This window comes from Mastomys coucha, unplaced genomic scaffold, assembly GCF_008632895.1.
Source record: "Mastomys coucha isolate ucsf_1 unplaced genomic scaffold, UCSF_Mcou_1 pScaffold14, whole genome shotgun sequence".
Lineage (NCBI taxonomy): Eukaryota > Metazoa > Chordata > Mammalia > Rodentia > Muridae > Mastomys > Mastomys coucha.
Genome location: NW_022196896.1, coordinates 109,884,218 through 109,903,715, shown reverse-complemented (window position 1 = coordinate 109,903,715; position 19,498 = coordinate 109,884,218). Strand labels below are relative to the sequence as shown.

The 19,498-nt window shown below is 42.1% G+C and overlaps 1 protein-coding gene across 2 annotated transcripts in view; it reads left to right on the top strand.

Moving 5' to 3' along the window:
- The window catches only part of Dner (delta/notch like EGF repeat containing), a 290,910-nt gene that overhangs the window by 245,926 nt on the left and 25,486 nt on the right, over positions 1-19,498 (top strand). For both annotated transcript variants that reach the window (XM_031368198.1, XM_031368199.1), the window contains exons 9-10: positions 4,298-4,420; positions 15,577-15,690. In XM_031368198.1, coding sequence (XP_031224058.1) covers positions 4,298-4,420; positions 15,577-15,690 — 237 coding nt within the window. The remainder of the gene's footprint in view (positions 1-4,297; positions 4,421-15,576; positions 15,691-19,498) is intronic.

Here is a 19,498-nt window from a genome sequence, read left to right as displayed (position 1 = left end):
ATTCCTTGGACTAGCCTAAGACCCTGGGCTTAGTGCCCTGGACTAATTTGTTTGCCTGAATTAATTATCAGCAGGAGGTGGCCGCCTCATTTTCCAGAGACCTTCTCTTTTGGAAGGAATGCCTTTTAGTTCAACCAGTACAATTTAGGGCTCCTTGGCAACTCGTGGAAAGGGTGCCTTGACATTTCTGTAAAGGCATTTAAATGTTACTGTCTCCGAAGAAACAATTTTAGAATATGAAACCTTAACCCCCAACCCCCCACCCAAGCAAGCAAGGAAAAACAGTACCAGCTTAATTACATCTGTAAAAAATAACGTAAGAGTTTGCTTTTTAGGATGCTATTGGAAGATAATTGCCCTATTTGCCAATTACAAAATAATTATAGATAATTTCGAGAGACTTGCTTCGGGTTTTTGTCTGTGTAAATGACACCTCACTTTAGAGGGCAAGGGTGCACGCAGAGCCGCGTATTATCCTTCCTGATTGATAAAAGATCTACTGGGAGAGCAAATAGTTGGAACAGGCCTACCCAGGACAGTCTCGCGTTGGCATATAAAGGTCCTTTTTGTAGGTGTGGGATCAAACCCAGGGCTTGGGGTCTACAAGGCAAGCAATCTATCAACTGAGCTATATCATAAAAAAAAAAGTTCTTATAATTAGGAAAAGGAGTCCAAAGACAGTTAATTCTCTCTTTGTATGTTTGCATGTATGTAAGTACATGTGCATATATGTATGTGCATGGAGTGTGAAGGCAAGTTAGATTGCTCCTCAGGTACTGTCTACTTTTTTTTTTTTCTTTAAAGACAAGATGTGTTTTAGTCAGGGTTCCTATTGCTGTGATAAAGCACCATGAAGAAGCAGGTTGGAGAGGAAAAGGTTTCTTTAGCTTATGCCTCTAAATTGGGACAGGAACTCAAATAGGGCAGGAACCTGGAGGCAGGAGCTGATGCAAAGACCTTGCTGGGAGGGATGCTGCTTACTGGCTTGCTCTCCATGATGTGCTTAGCCTGTTTTCTTATAGAACCCAGGACCACCAGCCCAGGGATCACATCACCTGCCATGGTCTGGGCCCTCCCCACATCAATCACTCACGAAGAGAATGCTCTACAGGCTGCCCTACCGCCCGACCTTATGGAGGCATTTTCTCAGTGGAGAGTCCCTCTTCTCAGATGGCTCTAGCTTGTATCAGCCAGCACGCAGGGTCCCTCACTGGCCTAGGATGTGCTGAGTAGGCTAGGCTAGCTGGCTAGCAAGCTTCAGGAATCCATCTGTCTCTCCCTCCCTAGCACTGGGTTTACAAGTGTGTGCCACCTCGTCTGGCATTTTTAATTTTAGGTTTTCTTTTCTCTTCTTAATGTGAGTTCTGGGGAATAAACTCAGGTTCTTGAGCTTGCAAGGCAAGCAATTTACATGACTGAGCTATCTCTCCGGCCCCTAGTTCCTTATATATGAAGTATTTATTGTGATAAACGTATGGCGTGAAGTCTGCCTTCATCTGCACATTGCCGTGCGCCACATCCTTAGAGTCGATTTACCTTACATCACTGAAACACACTATGCATTGTTCAGCAGCTGCCAATTTCCCTTTCTCACGCCCCTGGAAACCATCACTCCATGTCTCGCTTTTGTGAGTTTGACCTCTAACTATAGGACTGTGAAGAGTTTGTTTTGTCACAACTAGTATGGATGTCTAGATGGTCCATGTTGCAGTCAATGATAGGATTTCCTCCTTCTTTTATTCCAAATAGCATTCTGTTGGGTGGACACAGCACATTTTCTTTAGTCACTGAACTGTTGTTGGTGGAAGGTTAGGTTGTTGCCATCTTTTGGGTATTATGAATTATGCTGGAATGGATAGAGAAAGTGCTAATATTTCTCTGAAATTCTGCTTTTAATTCTAATGGATAAACACCCAGAAATGAGATTGCCTAATCCTATAGCATTTTTATTTTTAACCCAAGAACCTGCATATCCTTTTCCACGCAACTGGCCCATGTTATGTTTCCACTAACATTGTAGAAGAGTTTGTCAACACAATCTAGAATCACCTAGAAAGAAAGTCTCAGTCAAAGATTGTCCAAGTCAGGTTAGCCAATGGGATTCTTGATCACATAGATTAAAGTGTGAAGACCTGCCTACTGTGGGTGGCACCATTCCCTAGGAAGGGGCTCCTGGGTTGTGTAAGGATGGAGAAAGTAAGCCGAGCACTAGCATGCATGCATTAATTCATTGCTCTTTGCTCTTGAGTGTTACTAGGTTCTCTAAGCCCTTACAGCTGTGACTGACCTGCAGTTATGAATTCTGTCCTTGAATCATAAGTCAAATAAATCCTTTCTCCTTTAAGTTGTTTTTGTCTGGTATTTTATCATAGTAACAAGAAAGAGAACTAAGATAAGTTCCAACTTCTCAACATCAACAGCTCTTGTAGTTTTTCTGTTGTTTTTCTTCCTTTGCAGGGCATCCTAACAGGTGTGATGTGGTTTTTCGATGTAGTTTTAATTTTGCTTCTTTGATTTCTTGCTGATTATCCCTTCATCTACCTATCCACCACTACTGGTAACTTACAACACACAAAAACCAAGTGCACTTGGAATAAAGGCTTATCTATAAGATGTTAAACTAGAAAACTGTTGGAAGAAAACAGCTAGGGAATCCTTTATAGTTCTTGGCAATGATTTCTGGAAAATCACATTAAAAAGCATAGGCAATGGTGTATCATACTCCATAAAGATTTGGACAGTAACTATGATTTGTAGGCTGCTGGGTTTCTGCTGTCACAGTGTAGAAGAAACAGATACAGCCACAATGGATGGATGTGGCAGCATCTCAATAAAACTTTATTTGCAAAAATAGCCTGGGATGGATTCTGCTTGTAGGGTATTGCTTGCTGAAGCCTTTTAGCTTAAGACTTCCATTCCTGTGTACTATTGGATGCTGAGCCAGATCTCCTCAGCTGATGCCAGTAAAAGGACCCACACCTGTCATGATAACATGCAAAATGTCCTTTAGGGGACAAAATTGCTGTTAGCTGTGACCTTCTCTAGATGGCTGATGACTGAAATAACTTGATAAAGAGTCCTGGGAGATGCTTTCCCAAGATTACGGAGTGTAGGGGAAGATAGAAAAAGAGACAAAAACCCATGGTGGATTTATCTTAGGTAGATCAAGGTTGCCTCAAAGGGACCATTATCACCACCTAAATTTGGAAAGTGGTTCAAAAATAACCTTGATGGTAACACAGTTGCAAAGTGCTCTGTTAATAATGCAAATATGAGCTTAACCTACTTTTGAGGTAGACACAAGAAACAAAGCATGGGGCACATTAGTTCATCCTTACGGGACTCTGAGTTGAGGGCCTTTTGTGCGTCAGAAAGGCTGGGGCTTAGGGTGGGGACACCCAGCATTTCCAGTTCCTACTTGTGCAAAGGTTTATTTTTTCTGCTTATCTGAATTCAGAACAAACACAGGCAGAGCAAAGCACTCACATGGTTCTCATTGTTTGGACAGGGCCAGACAAAAGTGGCCTGGTTTCACTGCAAATTGGCAATAACACGTGTTTTTGAAAGTTGGAAACAGCATAATGCCTCATCCCAGAGAATGGTGTCTTCTTGTCTTGTAAAATAAACACCTGTTTTGCAAAATAGAAGCATAAAAGCTGTCCTTATAAAAATTGTTGGGCTTCTTTTCTTCTTTCCTATTATTCTCCAGTAATTAAAATATTAAGTACAATTTGAAACTGTATGACATATAGATTTGTGTTTTTGAACAAACAAGTAAACAATATCAAAACAAGCCCATGTCTCCACAAGAATTTCAGCTAAGCCCCTGTGTATTCATTTTCTTTTTGGATTGGGAGGATGGGAGGAAAGCTTTCTTCTTCAATATTTCTTCACATAAATGCATTTTTTTCTTACGAACAAAGAGAAATAGTATGGAAATTGCCCTTGGAAGGAGCTGTTTGTCATCATGTGCTAGAAGTCCTGCCACCCTCAATGCCTCTCATGGCCAGAGTTAATACATTTGGTGACTGATGTATCCAATGTCAGAGCCCTTGGAATCATAAGTGTGAGACCAGTAGGTGGCTAAGTGGATCAGTTCTTTCCCTGGGGCCATGAAAAAATACAAGAACTGTGCTTCTCAGCAATCCACATTTCCATATACCCCCAAGGATCTGGCCCCTAAAATCGTTGCTGCCTGGCCCCACACTGAATACCCAGTTATCTTCTTGGCAGATCTACAGGAAAGTAGGATTTTATGAGATGCATCTGACATCAGCTTTTCCTTTCTGTCCCCCAGGTTACCATGGCCTCTACTGTGAGGAAGAATACAATGAGTGCCTGTCAGCCCCTTGCCTGAATGCCGCCACCTGCCGGGACCTTATCAATGGCTATGAGTGTGTGTGCCTGGCAGAATACAAAGGTAAGCCATTTCACATGCTCTCTTGGCTCTAAATGACCACACCACACAGAGCTCTCAACTTAGTATGTAAGGGCTAACTGTGGCATGGATTTGTTTATGATCAAAATCAAATACTGAGGCTGGGATGGTTGATTGGTCCTGGGAGACCCATTTGTAAGTCTCAGGCTTCCTCCTGATTAGCTGAGAAACCCCTCTCCTGCCTTTTTGTTTTCTTACATGCATCTCTGTTGAATGCATATAAAGGTAAAAGAAACTGGAAGAGTTGTTAAGGTGTGCTGGCAGAGAGAGGTCAAAAGCCATGGCTGGTAACAAAAAGGAAGATATCTGTTCTCCATGATTGGGTGGGTGAAGACAGGATGCCCTTGGTGGGAGATGGCGGAGCCTCGTGTATTGGCAAAGAAGTGAGTTTTTTATTAAACAAGTCAGTTGGGAGGTGAATGTTCATCTGATTAGATGCCTGTTAGTGTCACTCTGGAAAAAAAAAAAAACAGCTGACATTGATGGGAGAGTTGAAGTGTGTGGATCATGTTCTAAGCATGCACGTGTATTGACTCATGGGATCCTGCAAGCAACAGCCTCACAAGGCAGATGGTAATGTTATCATCATGAGCCGGCCAGTGTGGTTCAGTTCTTCAAGCCCTTCTCCCTGCCTGTAACTTGGCTTCCAGCCGTGGCGTATATAGATGGTGTGGCTTCGTGTGAGCCCAGATGCTCGAGGCTGACAGCCACAGCTCACAGCAGCTGCACTGGAAGAACTGCTTGCTAGCTGTTGCACATTGTCCTACTCCAGAGCATCAGGGCCGGCTTTAGATTTTTCAAATGCTTTTGAGTTCCTATTTATATCCATTCCCCTTAACCTTTCAACTCCTTTCACGGCTTCCTTGATAGCCTCCATCTGTCTCTTCCTGCTTCTCTTTCACAGACCTTCCTCTCTTTTCTGGTCTTTGTAGAATGCTTTAAGGACTGGCACACTCAGGGAGGTGCTCTGATGTATGTGTTAAAGCGGGGGCCAGGCCTTTACACACAGCATTATCTGCTGTTTCATTTGGAATGGGATACCCAGCGACAACCAAAAAGTATCCACTTCTTCAAAGCCACAGGGACAGACATGTTGGTTTATCCTCATGGCCTTTCAGCTTGGGGGGTCTATCAGAACGTGGAGAAAGAGGGAGATTCATTTGATTCCGAAAAAAGAATAAAAGAACAACAAATCTAGTGGTCTAATTAGCTCATCTTAGTCATGCCACAGGTCTGCTGAGCCCAGACAAAGCTCTCAAATGGATTTTGGTTTTCTCTGTATAAAGTACAAAAAATGATGCATACCGCTATTTCCATATCCTTCAGTTATAGGGTTAGTATGGGCTTCACATAACTAAAGCTACCAGTAGTCTTTAGAATTGTGTAACAGTTCTCATTTTATTAGTAGCAAAATCATTAAGCAGATGTATCCTGAATAAGAATGGTTTCCTATCTACTCTTCTGTCTTCGACCTCTAGCTTATACTGTCCTTACTAAGCAAGGAAAATATAGTTGCATATAAAAGCCTACCCATATCCCTGAAAATTCAGAGGCTGCGATGCTAACTTTTCCATATGCTTTCCATACATTCTCAATGTAGTTATATTGTAATTGTCTATATTTTTGCTCTAAAGTCATAGCACTTCTTTGGAAGCCCTGTATCAAACCATTACTCCAAACACACTCCTGGCTCTTCCTCTATAGGGTAAAAGAAAATTACGATGTGTGTAAAAATCTTCAAATATAGCCAGTCTCCCTCCCCTAGCTCTCTTCCCTCTGCTGTGAGCCGTGTCATCCTAGCCCCGAGGAAGCAGAGGCAAGGTCGTTTGGGGTACACAGGCCTACTGGTCTAGCCTGTTGGATGAATTGCAGGCTAATGAGAGACCTCATCTCCAATGAGATGGATGTCATTTCTGAGGCTGATACCTGAGGTTGCCCCCCAGGCTTCCACATGCACATGTACACACGTGAACCTGCACATATCCTGACATGCCCACATACATACACACATGCATAGAAGGGAAGAAATCGCTGTACATTCAAGCATTTGGAAACCCTGATCTCATGCACCCTCTTTGGGACTGTGTTTGTAAGACATGTCCTCAGGAGACATTTGGATAGTGGAAAGGGAAGAAGAACAGGAGGGAGGTGGGAACACTGATTTAAATGCAGGGAATGACCCAGATGGATGAGAGCGAGGCGACTGTGATAATTTAATGGTGAAGAGAGTCACTTAAAATAGACGCAACTGCTACATTAGCTAGCTGCTACCACACAGAGGCTTACAATACACCAGTCACTCAGGACACCGCTTTAAGTATATATTAGTTCTGTCAGCCCAGGCATGGCTTAAGCAGTGCCATGCCCAGGGTACCTCAAGCCACTGTGTCAGGAACAGCCTGAGCTCTAAACTAAGGTTGGAATCTGGAAGGATACATTCATGAGGACTCACAGGGCTGGATAGAGTTCACATCCTTTCTTCTGGCTGGAGGATTTATAACAGCTTGCTTCTTCTTTATGGATCCAGATTCTCCGCGTCAGCAAAGGTCTGGATCCCCTTAATGGCCCCTGCAGTCAGGGCAGACCCACTCAGGATGAGCTTTCTAAGTAAGCTGATTAGGAACTTTAGATGTGTCTTTAAAAGCTCTGAATTTTCCGATATGCTCTGGAATAAAAGTTCATGTTTAAGGAGAGGGGATTACATGGAGGCAGATCACAGGGACTCATGGGGGGGGGGATTCCATAGCTGAAGTAAAGTTCTCTATAACTTTAATTAAGTCTCTATGAGGTGGAGGAGTCACACACTTGTGTTAAATAAAGGTCTCCTTCCTAAGAGTAGACCAAGCGTTAATGTTAATTACCTTTCTTTTTGCTGGAGCAGGCTTCACCTTCATAGCTTCATGCAAATTCTCTTCAGGCCTCCTTGCAGGAACTCCAACCCTGCTGTATATTGCCCAGTGTTAGTGGCTCCCTGGGACTTTGGCCCCAAACTCCATGAACCCCTCTTTCTTGTACATCCATGTAGCTGATCCTGGGAAGCGCTGTCATCTCAGAATGAAGCCTGTCCCTGTAGGACCACAGCTGCATACATCATCCTTCACAGGCAGTGGGAACTTTCTCTTCAATGGCATTCACAGTTTAGCCCATGTCTTTCAGCCCACATTTGCATTTTCCCAAGGCACAGCTTTCCACTCGTGGTGAGATGAGAGGAGCAAGCAGTGGCCATAGCCACAGCCCCAATATGATCCCATCTTGAAATTTTCTCTGCTAAACAAATTAATCCACTGAGCTAGTAATTAATTTCTCTTAATTCCTCAGGACACAGAAAGGATAAACACAGATTGTTTACTAGAATATAACATGAATTGTGTAGAGAACTCTCTGGTAGAATCTTTGTACCCCTCTAGAATCTCATGAGCTAGCCTCCATGATCTACACTTCTCTCCATATTGTGGTCTTCTAAACTCCTGGCAGAGTGTTCTGACAAGTCTGTTTATAGCCTTCTACCAGGGTTTGCTAGCCACAAATTCCAAACCCTTTCACTTTTGTCCTCCAAGCCAGCCTCAAAGGCCGCAGAACTTAACTGACGTGTTCATCTCGCAAGCCAGCCTCCAGAACCTATCTGATTTATCATATAACTCCTATCAACTAGGTCAGATTTATCATAGAAATCGCTCCATGTTTTGGTACCAGTTTTCTCTGTTAGTGACATAGCTCTTACAGTGACAAAATAATGGACAGAAGCAACTTCGGGAAGAAAGGGTTTGCTCTGGCTCGCAGCTTGAGGCTGACATCCCTCCTGGCAAAGGAAGCAGGGGGGCAAGAATGTGAGCTAGCTGGTTACACTGCATATGGGCTCAAGCAGAGAGAAAATAAAATTCAAATAACATTAAAAAAAAACCCAAATACCTGATTCGTTTATTTTCCTTTTATTCTTCACTCATACGTTACATCCTGACAATAATTTCCCCTCTTTCCACTCTTCCCATCCCCCATCCCATTCTAACACCCCCTCTAGGTCCACTGCTTCTCTGCTTCCCTTCATAAAAGAACAGTACTTCTGGTGATATCAACTGAACACAGCAGAACAAGTTGCAATAAGACTAGGCACAAACCCTCATACCAAGGCTGGATGAGACAAGCCAGTAGGAGGAAAAGGGTCACAAATGCAGGAAAAAGAGTCAGAGACACCCAGACTCCTGCTATTAGGAGTCCCATAAGAACACCAAACTTTGCAACCATCACATGTATGCAGAGGACCTAGCTCAGGCCCATACAGGGTCCATGGTTGTCACGTCAGTCTCTGTGATCCCCTGAGCCCTGCTTAGTTAGTTCTGTGGGTGGTGTTCTCATGTCCTTAGACCCTCTGGCTCCTGCGATCCTTCTTTCCCTTTTTCTTTGTGGTTCTCTTGGTTCTGCCTACGGACAAATATTATTATTAAATAGACTGGCAAGATGGATTACCAGGAAAAGGTGCTTGCCACACAAGCTTTCAAACTGGGACTAAGTCTATGAAACCCACATAAAGGTAGGAGACAAATGATTCCACAAAGTTGTCTTCTGTCACCATTGCTTTGGTTTCTCCATGCATGAATGTGTGTACATGCACACATGCACGCATGCATGCGCATACATGCACACACATACAAACACAGAGGCACACAGGCACACACTAATAATAAATTTAAAAAGAGAAGCAGAGAGAGATGAGAGGTGGCGCTCTGCTTACTTTCTTCTTTCTATGCAGTCCAGGACTCTCACCCAGGGAGAGGTACTGCTCACATTTAGGGTGGGTCTTTGCTCCTTAGTTACCTGTCTGGAAACTTCTTCACAGACATGTTCAAAGACTTTTCAGTGATGCCAGAACAGTATTTCTCATATCCTGTATATCAGATATTTACATTATGATTCATAACATTAGCAAAATTACAGTCATGAAGGAGCAATGGAAATAATTTTATGGTTGGGGGTCACCACAACATTGAAGAACTGTATTAAAGGGTCGCAACATTAGGAAAGTTGAGAACCACTGCTCTAGAACCTGTCAAGTTGACAATCAACAGGAGCCATCATCGGAAGAAAGGTTAATGTTGTTTTATTTATGGAGTCACTTAGGATTAGGTCACAGTGAAGACTACTGGACACAGGACCAAGCTAAGCCCAAGCACAGCAAATGGCAGGACTTTTAGAAGCAAGAGTTAGGGCTGATGGGAAGGAGGAGAGGAAGGTAGATAAAGCTGACAAGAAGACAGAGTGGCAAGTTCTTTTGTTTGCTCCAAAGGGAAAACAAGGGTACGGACATCATCTTTACAATCATCTGCCTTACTCTCCCTGCAGAGTGGACAATGCTGCCCTCTGCAGAAGCCTTTCTGCATGAAAATCAGTATAACTGGTATAGTGAGCACTCTGATAGGCGGATACCAATGTTAACTAGTAGTTGTTTGGAGTTAGGACTTAGCTGATGGCTGGGCTTTAACTTCATACCCAATGTGTTTTCTAATTAGCTGTTTTTTTTTTCTTTTACCAATTATACATTAATATAACTGCACAAGGGTAATATGAAGTTGGGCACATATTGCCCCAAGATTGTGTGAAAGGGGAACAGGGTGAAACTTCTGCAGGTCTGAAAACCCATCACAATGCTACAAGTACTACTACATTCGTATGTTTCTGGTACACGAATGGACAAACAGTCCAAACTGCGTCATGACCTAGAAACCATTGTCTGCAATGAAAATGCCTGGATCTTAAAAGAAGACCCCTCCATAAATATGAGGCGAATTTCATAGCCTCAGAGTGTCAAAAAGCTCCATGTTGGATTAATTTCTATTTCTTTATAGCAGAAAAAATGTAATGATTATCCAATACTTGTTTGGGACTCTTAGTGACGAAGGTTAGAAAGAAAGCATTTCAGTTTTTAATTATGAAAACAACATGCCAGTGATTAAGAATGCTCACAAGGTTACGGCACACAAAAGCAATATATAATTGTAGTCATTTCCATTCTAATTGTACATACTTGTAGTTTTGTGTTGTACTGGCACACAACGTGATAATCATACTTGATTTATACATTGCTAGGAAGTCTTTCTGGTTTTATTTTAGATGGCGATGTAGTGGTCCCATAGAGGAATATTTAGCAGTCCCTTTGTTACACAGCTCATTTGGTGACTTACTGGTCGCACCTGACCACTGCCCATGCCTGTGATAAATGATTCTACCGTGAATATTTTTGTCCATTTAACTTTTATCCCTTCTGAATTTTGGGGGGAATGGATAATATCTCAGAAATTATATCACCAGGTTAGAGTTTTGGTGACATAGTATCTTCATTGCTGAAAGAATGACATTTATCTTTTGGATAAAACCTTGTCTTTTGTGACATGCTCCTTAAAGAGTAAACAGAGAGTTCAAATGCTTCTTCTGCACTGTGATCTATGGAGACGTGAGCTGAGTCTGAGTTTCCCCAGCTCTGTCCATCACTTCAGTAGGGGAGCAGGCTTAGGCCAGCATGCTAAAGGAACAATTTGGCTATGGTTGAGGTAGCAACTGAACTTCTCAAATGGTCCAGAAGATGGTGAGCTCAGTCACAATGGAAAACTAGGAAAGTCTTCAAGGACAAAGTAGAATTTGAACAAAATAGGATGACACTGCAAAGCAAAATTGAAGTGCAAAGAACACATCTAAGGTGAGGGATGCAATTCAGGGGTGCAGAGCTTTGCTTAGTAAGCTCGGGTCCTAAGATCAACCCTTAGCATTGCAAACCAGAAAACAACAGCCACAAAACTGTAATATAGAACAGGAGTCCTCCAGGAGTATTTTTAGTTAATTGTCTTTACCTAGCTTACCTTCTGGGAGATAAAACTGAATGGTTTTCAGCTTTCAAATACGAATTGTAAGTAATTTGGAACAAATAGGGAAATATAATTGGTGCATTGCTCCTGTGGTCTAGGTCATTTTGAAACTAAATTCAGGAAAGAGCCCTGTTAGAATAGAAAAAATTCCCAGAAACATTAATTGTCGATCCTTTAATATGAGAACTATGAATTATTATTAGCTTTGCTGTTTATTTTTGTTTGAGACTAAACATGTTTCATAATTGTGCATGTTCAGTCTCTTGCCAAGGGGTGATGTGTATGGCAGTCCTCAGACTTAGCTTCAAGTGTGGATCTGGTTTTCCCTAACAAAATAGGATGTTTTGGAGGCCCATTTGGAATTTGGAATGACTTCTCATTCCTCTGGCAATCCCACCTGCGTGTCAGCCAAAGTACACTGGCTGGCTGTCATCCTTTGTGTGAGGACAGGGTTATGGTATTGTAGCTGTTCTGAAGGTGCTCAGAGAGCTGAAGTAGGGGGGATCAAGGAGGGGAAAGGACACTTTGTGATTTGACACAGGAGATTCTGTGACAATGAACATCTTAGCAAGCTCTCAACACACAATGGCTAAGCCTGGTTTACCTCGGGAAGGGCCAAGGGAAAGGATATCTCTCTGTCTTGCGAATAGACCAAGGAGTTCAATTATGTCAGGCAAAGCCCTGCTGAGAAAGAGGGGAAGGCAGACATGTTTGGTCTGGGAATACCTAAGACAGTATTGGGTGAACATTCTGAGGAATGGTGGGAGAAGGCATGAAGGTGAGTCCCAGAACCCAAGAGGAAGGCTTGAACAGGAGAAGCACCTGGCTGTACCAGGTATAACCATGGTCATCTCCTCCCTACATTTAGTTTCCAGCCTACTCTGTTCTAATGACTGGCAGGGCAATGTGACTGTAATTTTTAACAGAAGGATTACCAGTCTTAGACTATAGAAATGCAAGCGACTCAAAGTATGCACCAGGGACTGTGAGCCTTTCCCAATTCACAGGAATCAAGTTTCTGCTAAGATGAGCTTTTGTCCAGCCTTGCTGCCAAAAATCTCTCAAGGAGTGCTCCGGTAACTGAATACTTTATCTATCCAAAAAGAAAAATAACAGTGAATAAAGCTATTGCCAAAGGAAAAGCAACCCTGATACATGGAAGATTGCAATTATGTGCTCATGAATTTGAGGGTTCTTATTAAATCTATCTCATTTGAGACTTTTAGGTCTGTCGATGAAGCATTCACAAGCTCTTCTGGTTTGATATCCAGGAATGCATTTACAGGATGTGGGTGATATTCACCTGGATGGAATCCTGGTGCTTGGGAGGTAGAGGCAGGTGGATCAGAAGTTCAAGGTCATCATAGGCTATATAGTGATTTTGAAACCAACCTGGGTTATGTGAGACCTTAACGAAAAACCAAAAAAACGTAAGGCCCATATCCAGGGCTTTGAGCTGACGTTACCCCAGTATCTACCCAACCTATGAGCTGCTGGAGTGGGTAAAAGAACCAGTTGGTCTTACAGATCCAGAGCTGCAGGATCATAGGCATAGACATAGGGCAACAACAGGATATATCCCAGAGACATCTCTGTGAGGGTCCAGTATTGATAGTATAGCAGAAGCCAGAGACCTTGAATCAGACCAATGACTCAGTGCAATGAACACTTGTAAGGAAAGCTGTTCGGGCAAAAGGGCATACTGTGTGACACACAGCAGGTTCCATGGCATGATGTTTTATATTTTTTATTTTCTTTTGGTAGAAGTTTATAAGGGTCAAGGGTAGATGTGGAAGGACTGGGAAATGAATGGGATTGGGGTGCATGTGAAATTTCACAAAGAATCAATAGGAAATTATGAAAAAAGATTTGCTATTAAGAAAAAATAGATGGGTAGATTAGATAATAGTTAGGCAGATGATAGATAGAATATAGATAGATACAGTTATTATGTATAAATTTTGGCCTAGAATTTGCTTTTTAGCCTTGTTTGGAGAATGTAGTTAGCTCTTTTGCCCTGGCTGGACTGGCTAGGGATTGCTGGGTACCTGATAAACATGGCCTCCTTGTAGCTATTCAGGTTGGCTGGCCTTCTCTCTGAACTTTGGTGGTGGCTTTATTTCACATTACAGCTGGAGCTTTTTGTTGTCTGGTTTCTGTTGATCAGCTCAATGGAAACTAATGGTCTTTGAGATAAATATTTTGAAGTAGAGAGGACTTCTCTGCCCCACTCTTTTAATTGACTTTTTAAATTTTTGGATTATAATTACATTATTTTCTCCTTCATCCTCTCTCCAAGCTCTCTCATACATTTTTCTTGCTCTCTTTTAGACTCATGGCTCTCTTTCTCTCTCTCTCTCTTTCTTTCTCTCTCTTACTCTCTCTCTCTCTATGTATATGTATACACACATATGTATGTATATACTAAGTAAACATAATTTACATATAGTTTACATGTAATATATAATTGTTTATATATGTATACATGTATATAGTTTTTAAATATATAAACGCAACCTGTTCAACTCATGTAATATTACTTGTATGTATGTGTTTTCAGATTTGACCATTTTGTATTGGATATTCAGTGGGTATGCTCTTCCTTAGGGAATACACACACACTCTCTCTGTGTCTCTCACTCTCTCTGTCTCTGTCTCTCACTCCCTCTCTTTGAGACAGGGTCTTGAACTTGCTATGGAGCCAAGGATGACTCTAAACTGATTCTCTTGCCTCAAAATTTGGTGTACTGGGATTGTATGTGTGTACACACATACATATACATATGTGTGCCTGGATTTTGTGGTTTTGGGGATCAAACACTGAATGAGCTGCATCCCAAGACTCTAGGAAGGGAAACTTCAGGAAGAGATCATGTACATCCAAATGCAGAAGAAAGTTTCATATTACCGGGACAGGGGGGTTGCCTTCAAGGCCCTGGACACAGAGAGGGAGTTAGATCATGTTAGGGGAGACCGCTTCCTGCAGGTATGAATCAGTGAGATCTGGAAAACTCTTGGGAAAAATCCCAGGCAAGATGCTGATCAATGCTTGAATATGGCATTGATCATATTCAGCGCACAACCAGAAATTAAGGGCGGCTGTTCTAAAATGGTCTGCTCAAGTAGGGCAATTGCGTGTGTAGGCAGTAAGTCCATTTTATATTCTTCTCACCCGCTTTCTTGAGCATCATTTCTTAAGGCAGTGACAAAGAAAGGAGAGAAAGGCCAGCAATGTGTCAGAGCCCGCAGGATGAATCACTGGGTGTGGCAATCACTTGAGCAATAGGAGCTGGGGAAGGAAGTGGAGGGTCAGTGAGGTCAGCATCTTATGGCTCTTACTCGCTTCATGCTCCGTTTACTTGAGACTGTCAGGATGGGCATTTCATTGCTTATGTTCTCACCTGGATCAGGATGTAAGTTTTCTTCTCCTTCAAAGGGTCTGGGATGACTCCCAGTCTTACCTTCGCTGTCATTCAGCAATGTTGAAAAGTCTCTCCATTGTCAAGCACTTTATGTTTCCTTTGGAGACTCAGTGTTTGCCATTGGGATTTTTTTCTTTTATTCTTTGAGAATTCTATACAGTTACACAATGAAATGTTGTTATATATACACCCCATCTCCTCCTCATTTCCCCCATATCTGCCTAATACCTCTTCTATAACTGCCTGCTCCCACCCCCAGCAACTCATAAAAGTCAATTACTGCTGCCTATATGTTCATGGGTGTTGGAGCAAGCCACTGAGAACCTTTAACTTTCAGGTTTTTGGCTTTCTATAAATGCCATAGGCTTTGGGATATGTAGAGGACATGGGAGATAAGATAGTAGAGTCCATGGGCAGGGATTAAATTTGTTATTTTCTAATAAGGGACATTTTTATGATATCCTAAAGTAAGGAGTGGGCACACATCCATTCATGTACATACAAGAACAGATGTACACACATGTGTACATATGCATACATTCATTCACACATATACATGCATACACCCCATGCACATACAAGCATACACACAAGCATACACACACATGCATTCACAGACATTGTCACACAAATGTACACAACACACACATATACGCATAGACATGCACACACATATGTTTCACACACATACACAGGTGCATACTCCTGCACACACACACACACAAATGCACACACACACACACACACACATCATGAACCTGTCCCCAGTGTGGTCACATGCTGGTGAGATACCTCCCTTTTGAAGGCTACAGGAACCAGGGAGGGCTCCATGAGTCACCCTCTCTTGTTTGCTTCTCTGCAGGAACACACTGTGAACTGTACAAGGATCCCTGTGCTAACATCAGCTGTCTGAATGGAGGTACCTGTGACAGCGAGGGGCTGAATGGCACATGCATCTGTGCACCCGGGTTCACAGGTGAGTCATCTGGGAGTGTGTTTTCAAACTCACCACATAGTTCGTGTGGTTGCCGAGGTTAGACCACCCCCAAACCCTCTGCCTCGAACTGTTGCAAAGCCAAGATGTCATTGTAAAATGTCGGGAGGCATTGCCTCAGTGAGATCTATTTTAAAGTGATAGACTGTGTTGTCATTAAAGTAGGCTCTTCTGAAGTGAGCATTTTTCATTTAGATTTGCTGCGACTGCCATCCCTGTACATTTTCAGAGCAGGAGCCTTGAAGCATAAGCCAGGGGCCTTTAAGAGAACACTTGAAAGTGGTAGTATTAATGTAGTGTGAAAGGGACAGGAGTGTGTCCTTTGTGCAAGCTCTATTCAGATACTGTTTTATTTTTATTGAATGTGGTAAAAGTAACAGACTTTTGAGAATGGTAGACAATTGGTGGTGTTGGGGAAGAAGGGTTCAAGGTCATATGGGAATGCCCACTGGAGTGGGCTGTAACAGTTGAGGACACAGGAGCTGGGTTCACTCCTCAGTGGCTTCTGAACACTGTCAGGGAGTTAATTCTATACTGGGAGACTTAAGCTAACAGGATTTGTTGTCCATGCCATACCCACATGTGCTCAGGGACCTTACGTGAAAGTAGACGTAAGATGTTATGTTGAATGTGTGTGCTGAGGGGAGGGTCTCAGTTTTCATTAGACTCTCACAGGAAGTCTGCAGCCACAAGAGTCCAGAATATTCCAAATTTCAACCTTAGTTTTCCCTGTGGAACTCAGACTAAAGAATAAGTGAAGGTCAGGCCTGGAGACGTAGCGTAGTAGGTAAAGAACTTGCTGAGCAAGCATAAGGACCTAAGCAAGTTACATCACTGGGACCTACACACAAAAGCTGAGTGAGGTGACACACTTGTCCTCCCAGAGCTGGGAAGGGGAGCCAGGCAAGCTCACCAACCAGCTAACTTAGCTGCATGGCAAGTTCCAGGTCAGTGGATGACCCTGTCTCAAAACACAAGGTGACTGGTGACTGAAGAATAGCACTCAAGGTGGTCCCCTGGTGTCCACACACATGAGCATTCGTGCCCACACATGTATCCCATATGTACATGCACACATCCAGTACACACATACATGCACATAAGAAAAGAACACAAGGTCTATATTTTTGTACTTTGTTAAGTCAACTAAGGCAAAGGGTCCCTCCGCTATGAGGTTGGGAGAAGGAAGGCTGGGAGAAGGCTGTACTTGGAAGAAGAAGGCAGGTGCCCTGTAGAGTTACACGTGGCATCCTCTGATAGGGGCTCCCTTACTTAGTCTTGACCTTTCTTTCTGGGACACTTCAGCCACCTAGAAGCCCTACAGCATTTTTCAGAGTCCACTGTCTAGTCCTTTCTGGGGAAGCCTGAGCTGTTTACCCTTGGGGAAGGGTGCCAACAGCCAAGTGGCTGGGGAAGGACCAACTTCTGATCTTTTTTTTTTTTTCTATTTTTTTCTGTTTCACATCCTGTGCTTTCCTTCTGGGTTGTCCTGAAACTGAGAAATGGGCTTGCTCCAGAAAATGACTTGCAGATGGTTTTGTTTATCTGATGGCTTATAAACACAGAGAGACATTTATATATCAGTCGGCAGAGGAAAAAAAATGTGGTGGGGGAGATTCCTGGGTCTTTTCCAGATATTTCTATCTCACCAGTAATAAATAAAAAGCATGAAAGAAATGAGAAGATTTAAAGTTATTGAAATCACTCACCCATTAACATCATACTGCTGGAAAATAACATTATTAACATATTAACGTCCAAGAGGTTTTCCTGAAGCTCTATGTATAGATTATGGCATACAGTGTAGGTGTGTACATAAATGGACAAAAATGGGATCATAATATCCATGTTATTTTGGCAGCCTACTTTTAACCAAGAATAAATGAATAAGTAAATGATAAATGTGTTTCCATATCAAGAATTACACCTTTAAATATTTTACTGTTTTATAATTTTATGTGTATGTGTGTGTCATGGGGGGTTATGTGCACATATACGCAGGAACCCACCTCTGAGGTCAGAAGGGAACATTAGATCCCTGGAGCTGGAGTTTTAGGTGGTTGTGAACTGCCCAATGTGGCGGGGTGAGAACAGAAGAGGAGTTCTTTGGAAGAGCAGTATGTGCTCCTAACAGCTGAGACATCTTTCTAGCACCAGTGTTTTTATTTCTAAAGTGTTTTTACTGGTTGTCCTGTAGTCAGTTCTGTGAAATGCCATGATTTGTTTTTACTTCATCGTCAGTTTGAATTTTGGCAGTTAAGAATGCTTCCTTATTATAAACAGTAATGAAAGGAATGTTTTTACATGTGTATTTTTCTATATGTTCCCCTCCCTGCTTTGAGTACAATTCCCAAAGAATAGAGACTCGGGGGTCCGGGAGAACAGATTCTTACATATCTGTCATGTTCTCCAAGGAAAAACAAAACAAGACAAGACAAAAATGCTAATTTTATACCTAATGACATGACTGTCTGTGTTCTTGTCTGGACACACATACTCCAGAGATATCATTCCTGTACGCAGCTGTGTCTCTTTATTGTTTAGTTTGAAGGTCTGCTGCTCTAAGAGTTGAAGACTTTAGAGACATATTTCTTGTCAGTTGTGTTCCTTCTTTTGTGAACACCCTGTTCATAGCTATGTCTGTTTTTCTGCTAGGATGCTCACACTAATTTCTTTAGCTGTTTAGTTTGAATGCATTAAACTTATCTGACAAGGCCGTAAGTATTTTCTCTTTGTCCCTTGCCTTTCAAATGTGCACAGGGTGTTCTGTTTTTACATGTATTATATTTTAGCTTTTCATAATTAACTTGACTTCCTCCTCCTTTTTGTCCTTGTTTCTCAAATGGCTTTCACTCTCCAGGTTTTATTAATAGCCTCCTGTATCATTATAGCAATGTGTGAGTTGAGCATTTAATCTTTAATCCATTTGAAATTTACTTTGAAAATTTTCTAGGTGAGAAACTATGAAATATTTACTATAGTAATATTTATTTATTTATTTATTTATTTTCTGTTTATTTATTTTATATTTACTAAATAAATATCTATCTTGTTTCCAATGGGTTATTTAGTAAACTGTCTTGGAGATCTCGAGCATACAATAAACTCATAGATTATCTATTCTTTTCTCCTTTTAATGTTTAAATGCTGGGCAGTACTTCAAATGGGATTATTGTCACTGTAAGTTGTTCTGTCTGGAAACTGTGGAATAACTTTGATATTTTTTGCATGAACACATGTGTGTGCAGTGCCCACAGAGACAAGAAGATAGTATAGGACCCCACTGGGACTAGAGTTATAGGTGGTTGTAAACCACCAGGTGGATGCTGGGACTTGAACCCAGGTTCTCTGGAGCCTTCTCTTCAGTCTCTGACCTTCTTTTCTTTTTCTTGTTTACCTACTTTTCTCTCAGCATATTTGAGGTTTTGTAAAACTTCCAACTGACAAACTAGTGAGTGGCTGAGAACCTCTTCATTGATGGAGTAGAGTGTGTTAGACAAGTAATGTCATTTAAGCAAATGAGAGAGTTTCCCTGTTCTCCCAGCCTGGCATTTCTGCACAGCTCTCTCTATAGGACCATGATCTGGAAGAGGTCCCCACCTTCATTCAGTTCTTGGCTTGGCATCCGCCCTTTTCTCCAAGACTTTGCTAATCTGTTAGCCTTAGAGTGAGTGCTACCTGAGGCTTTAGCTTGAATTTCTCTATGGCAAAATGTCAAGCATTTCTAATGTGTCTGTTTTGCTATCTGCATAGCCTCCATGGTGAAGGGTCCCTTCATGCCTGGTGTTCT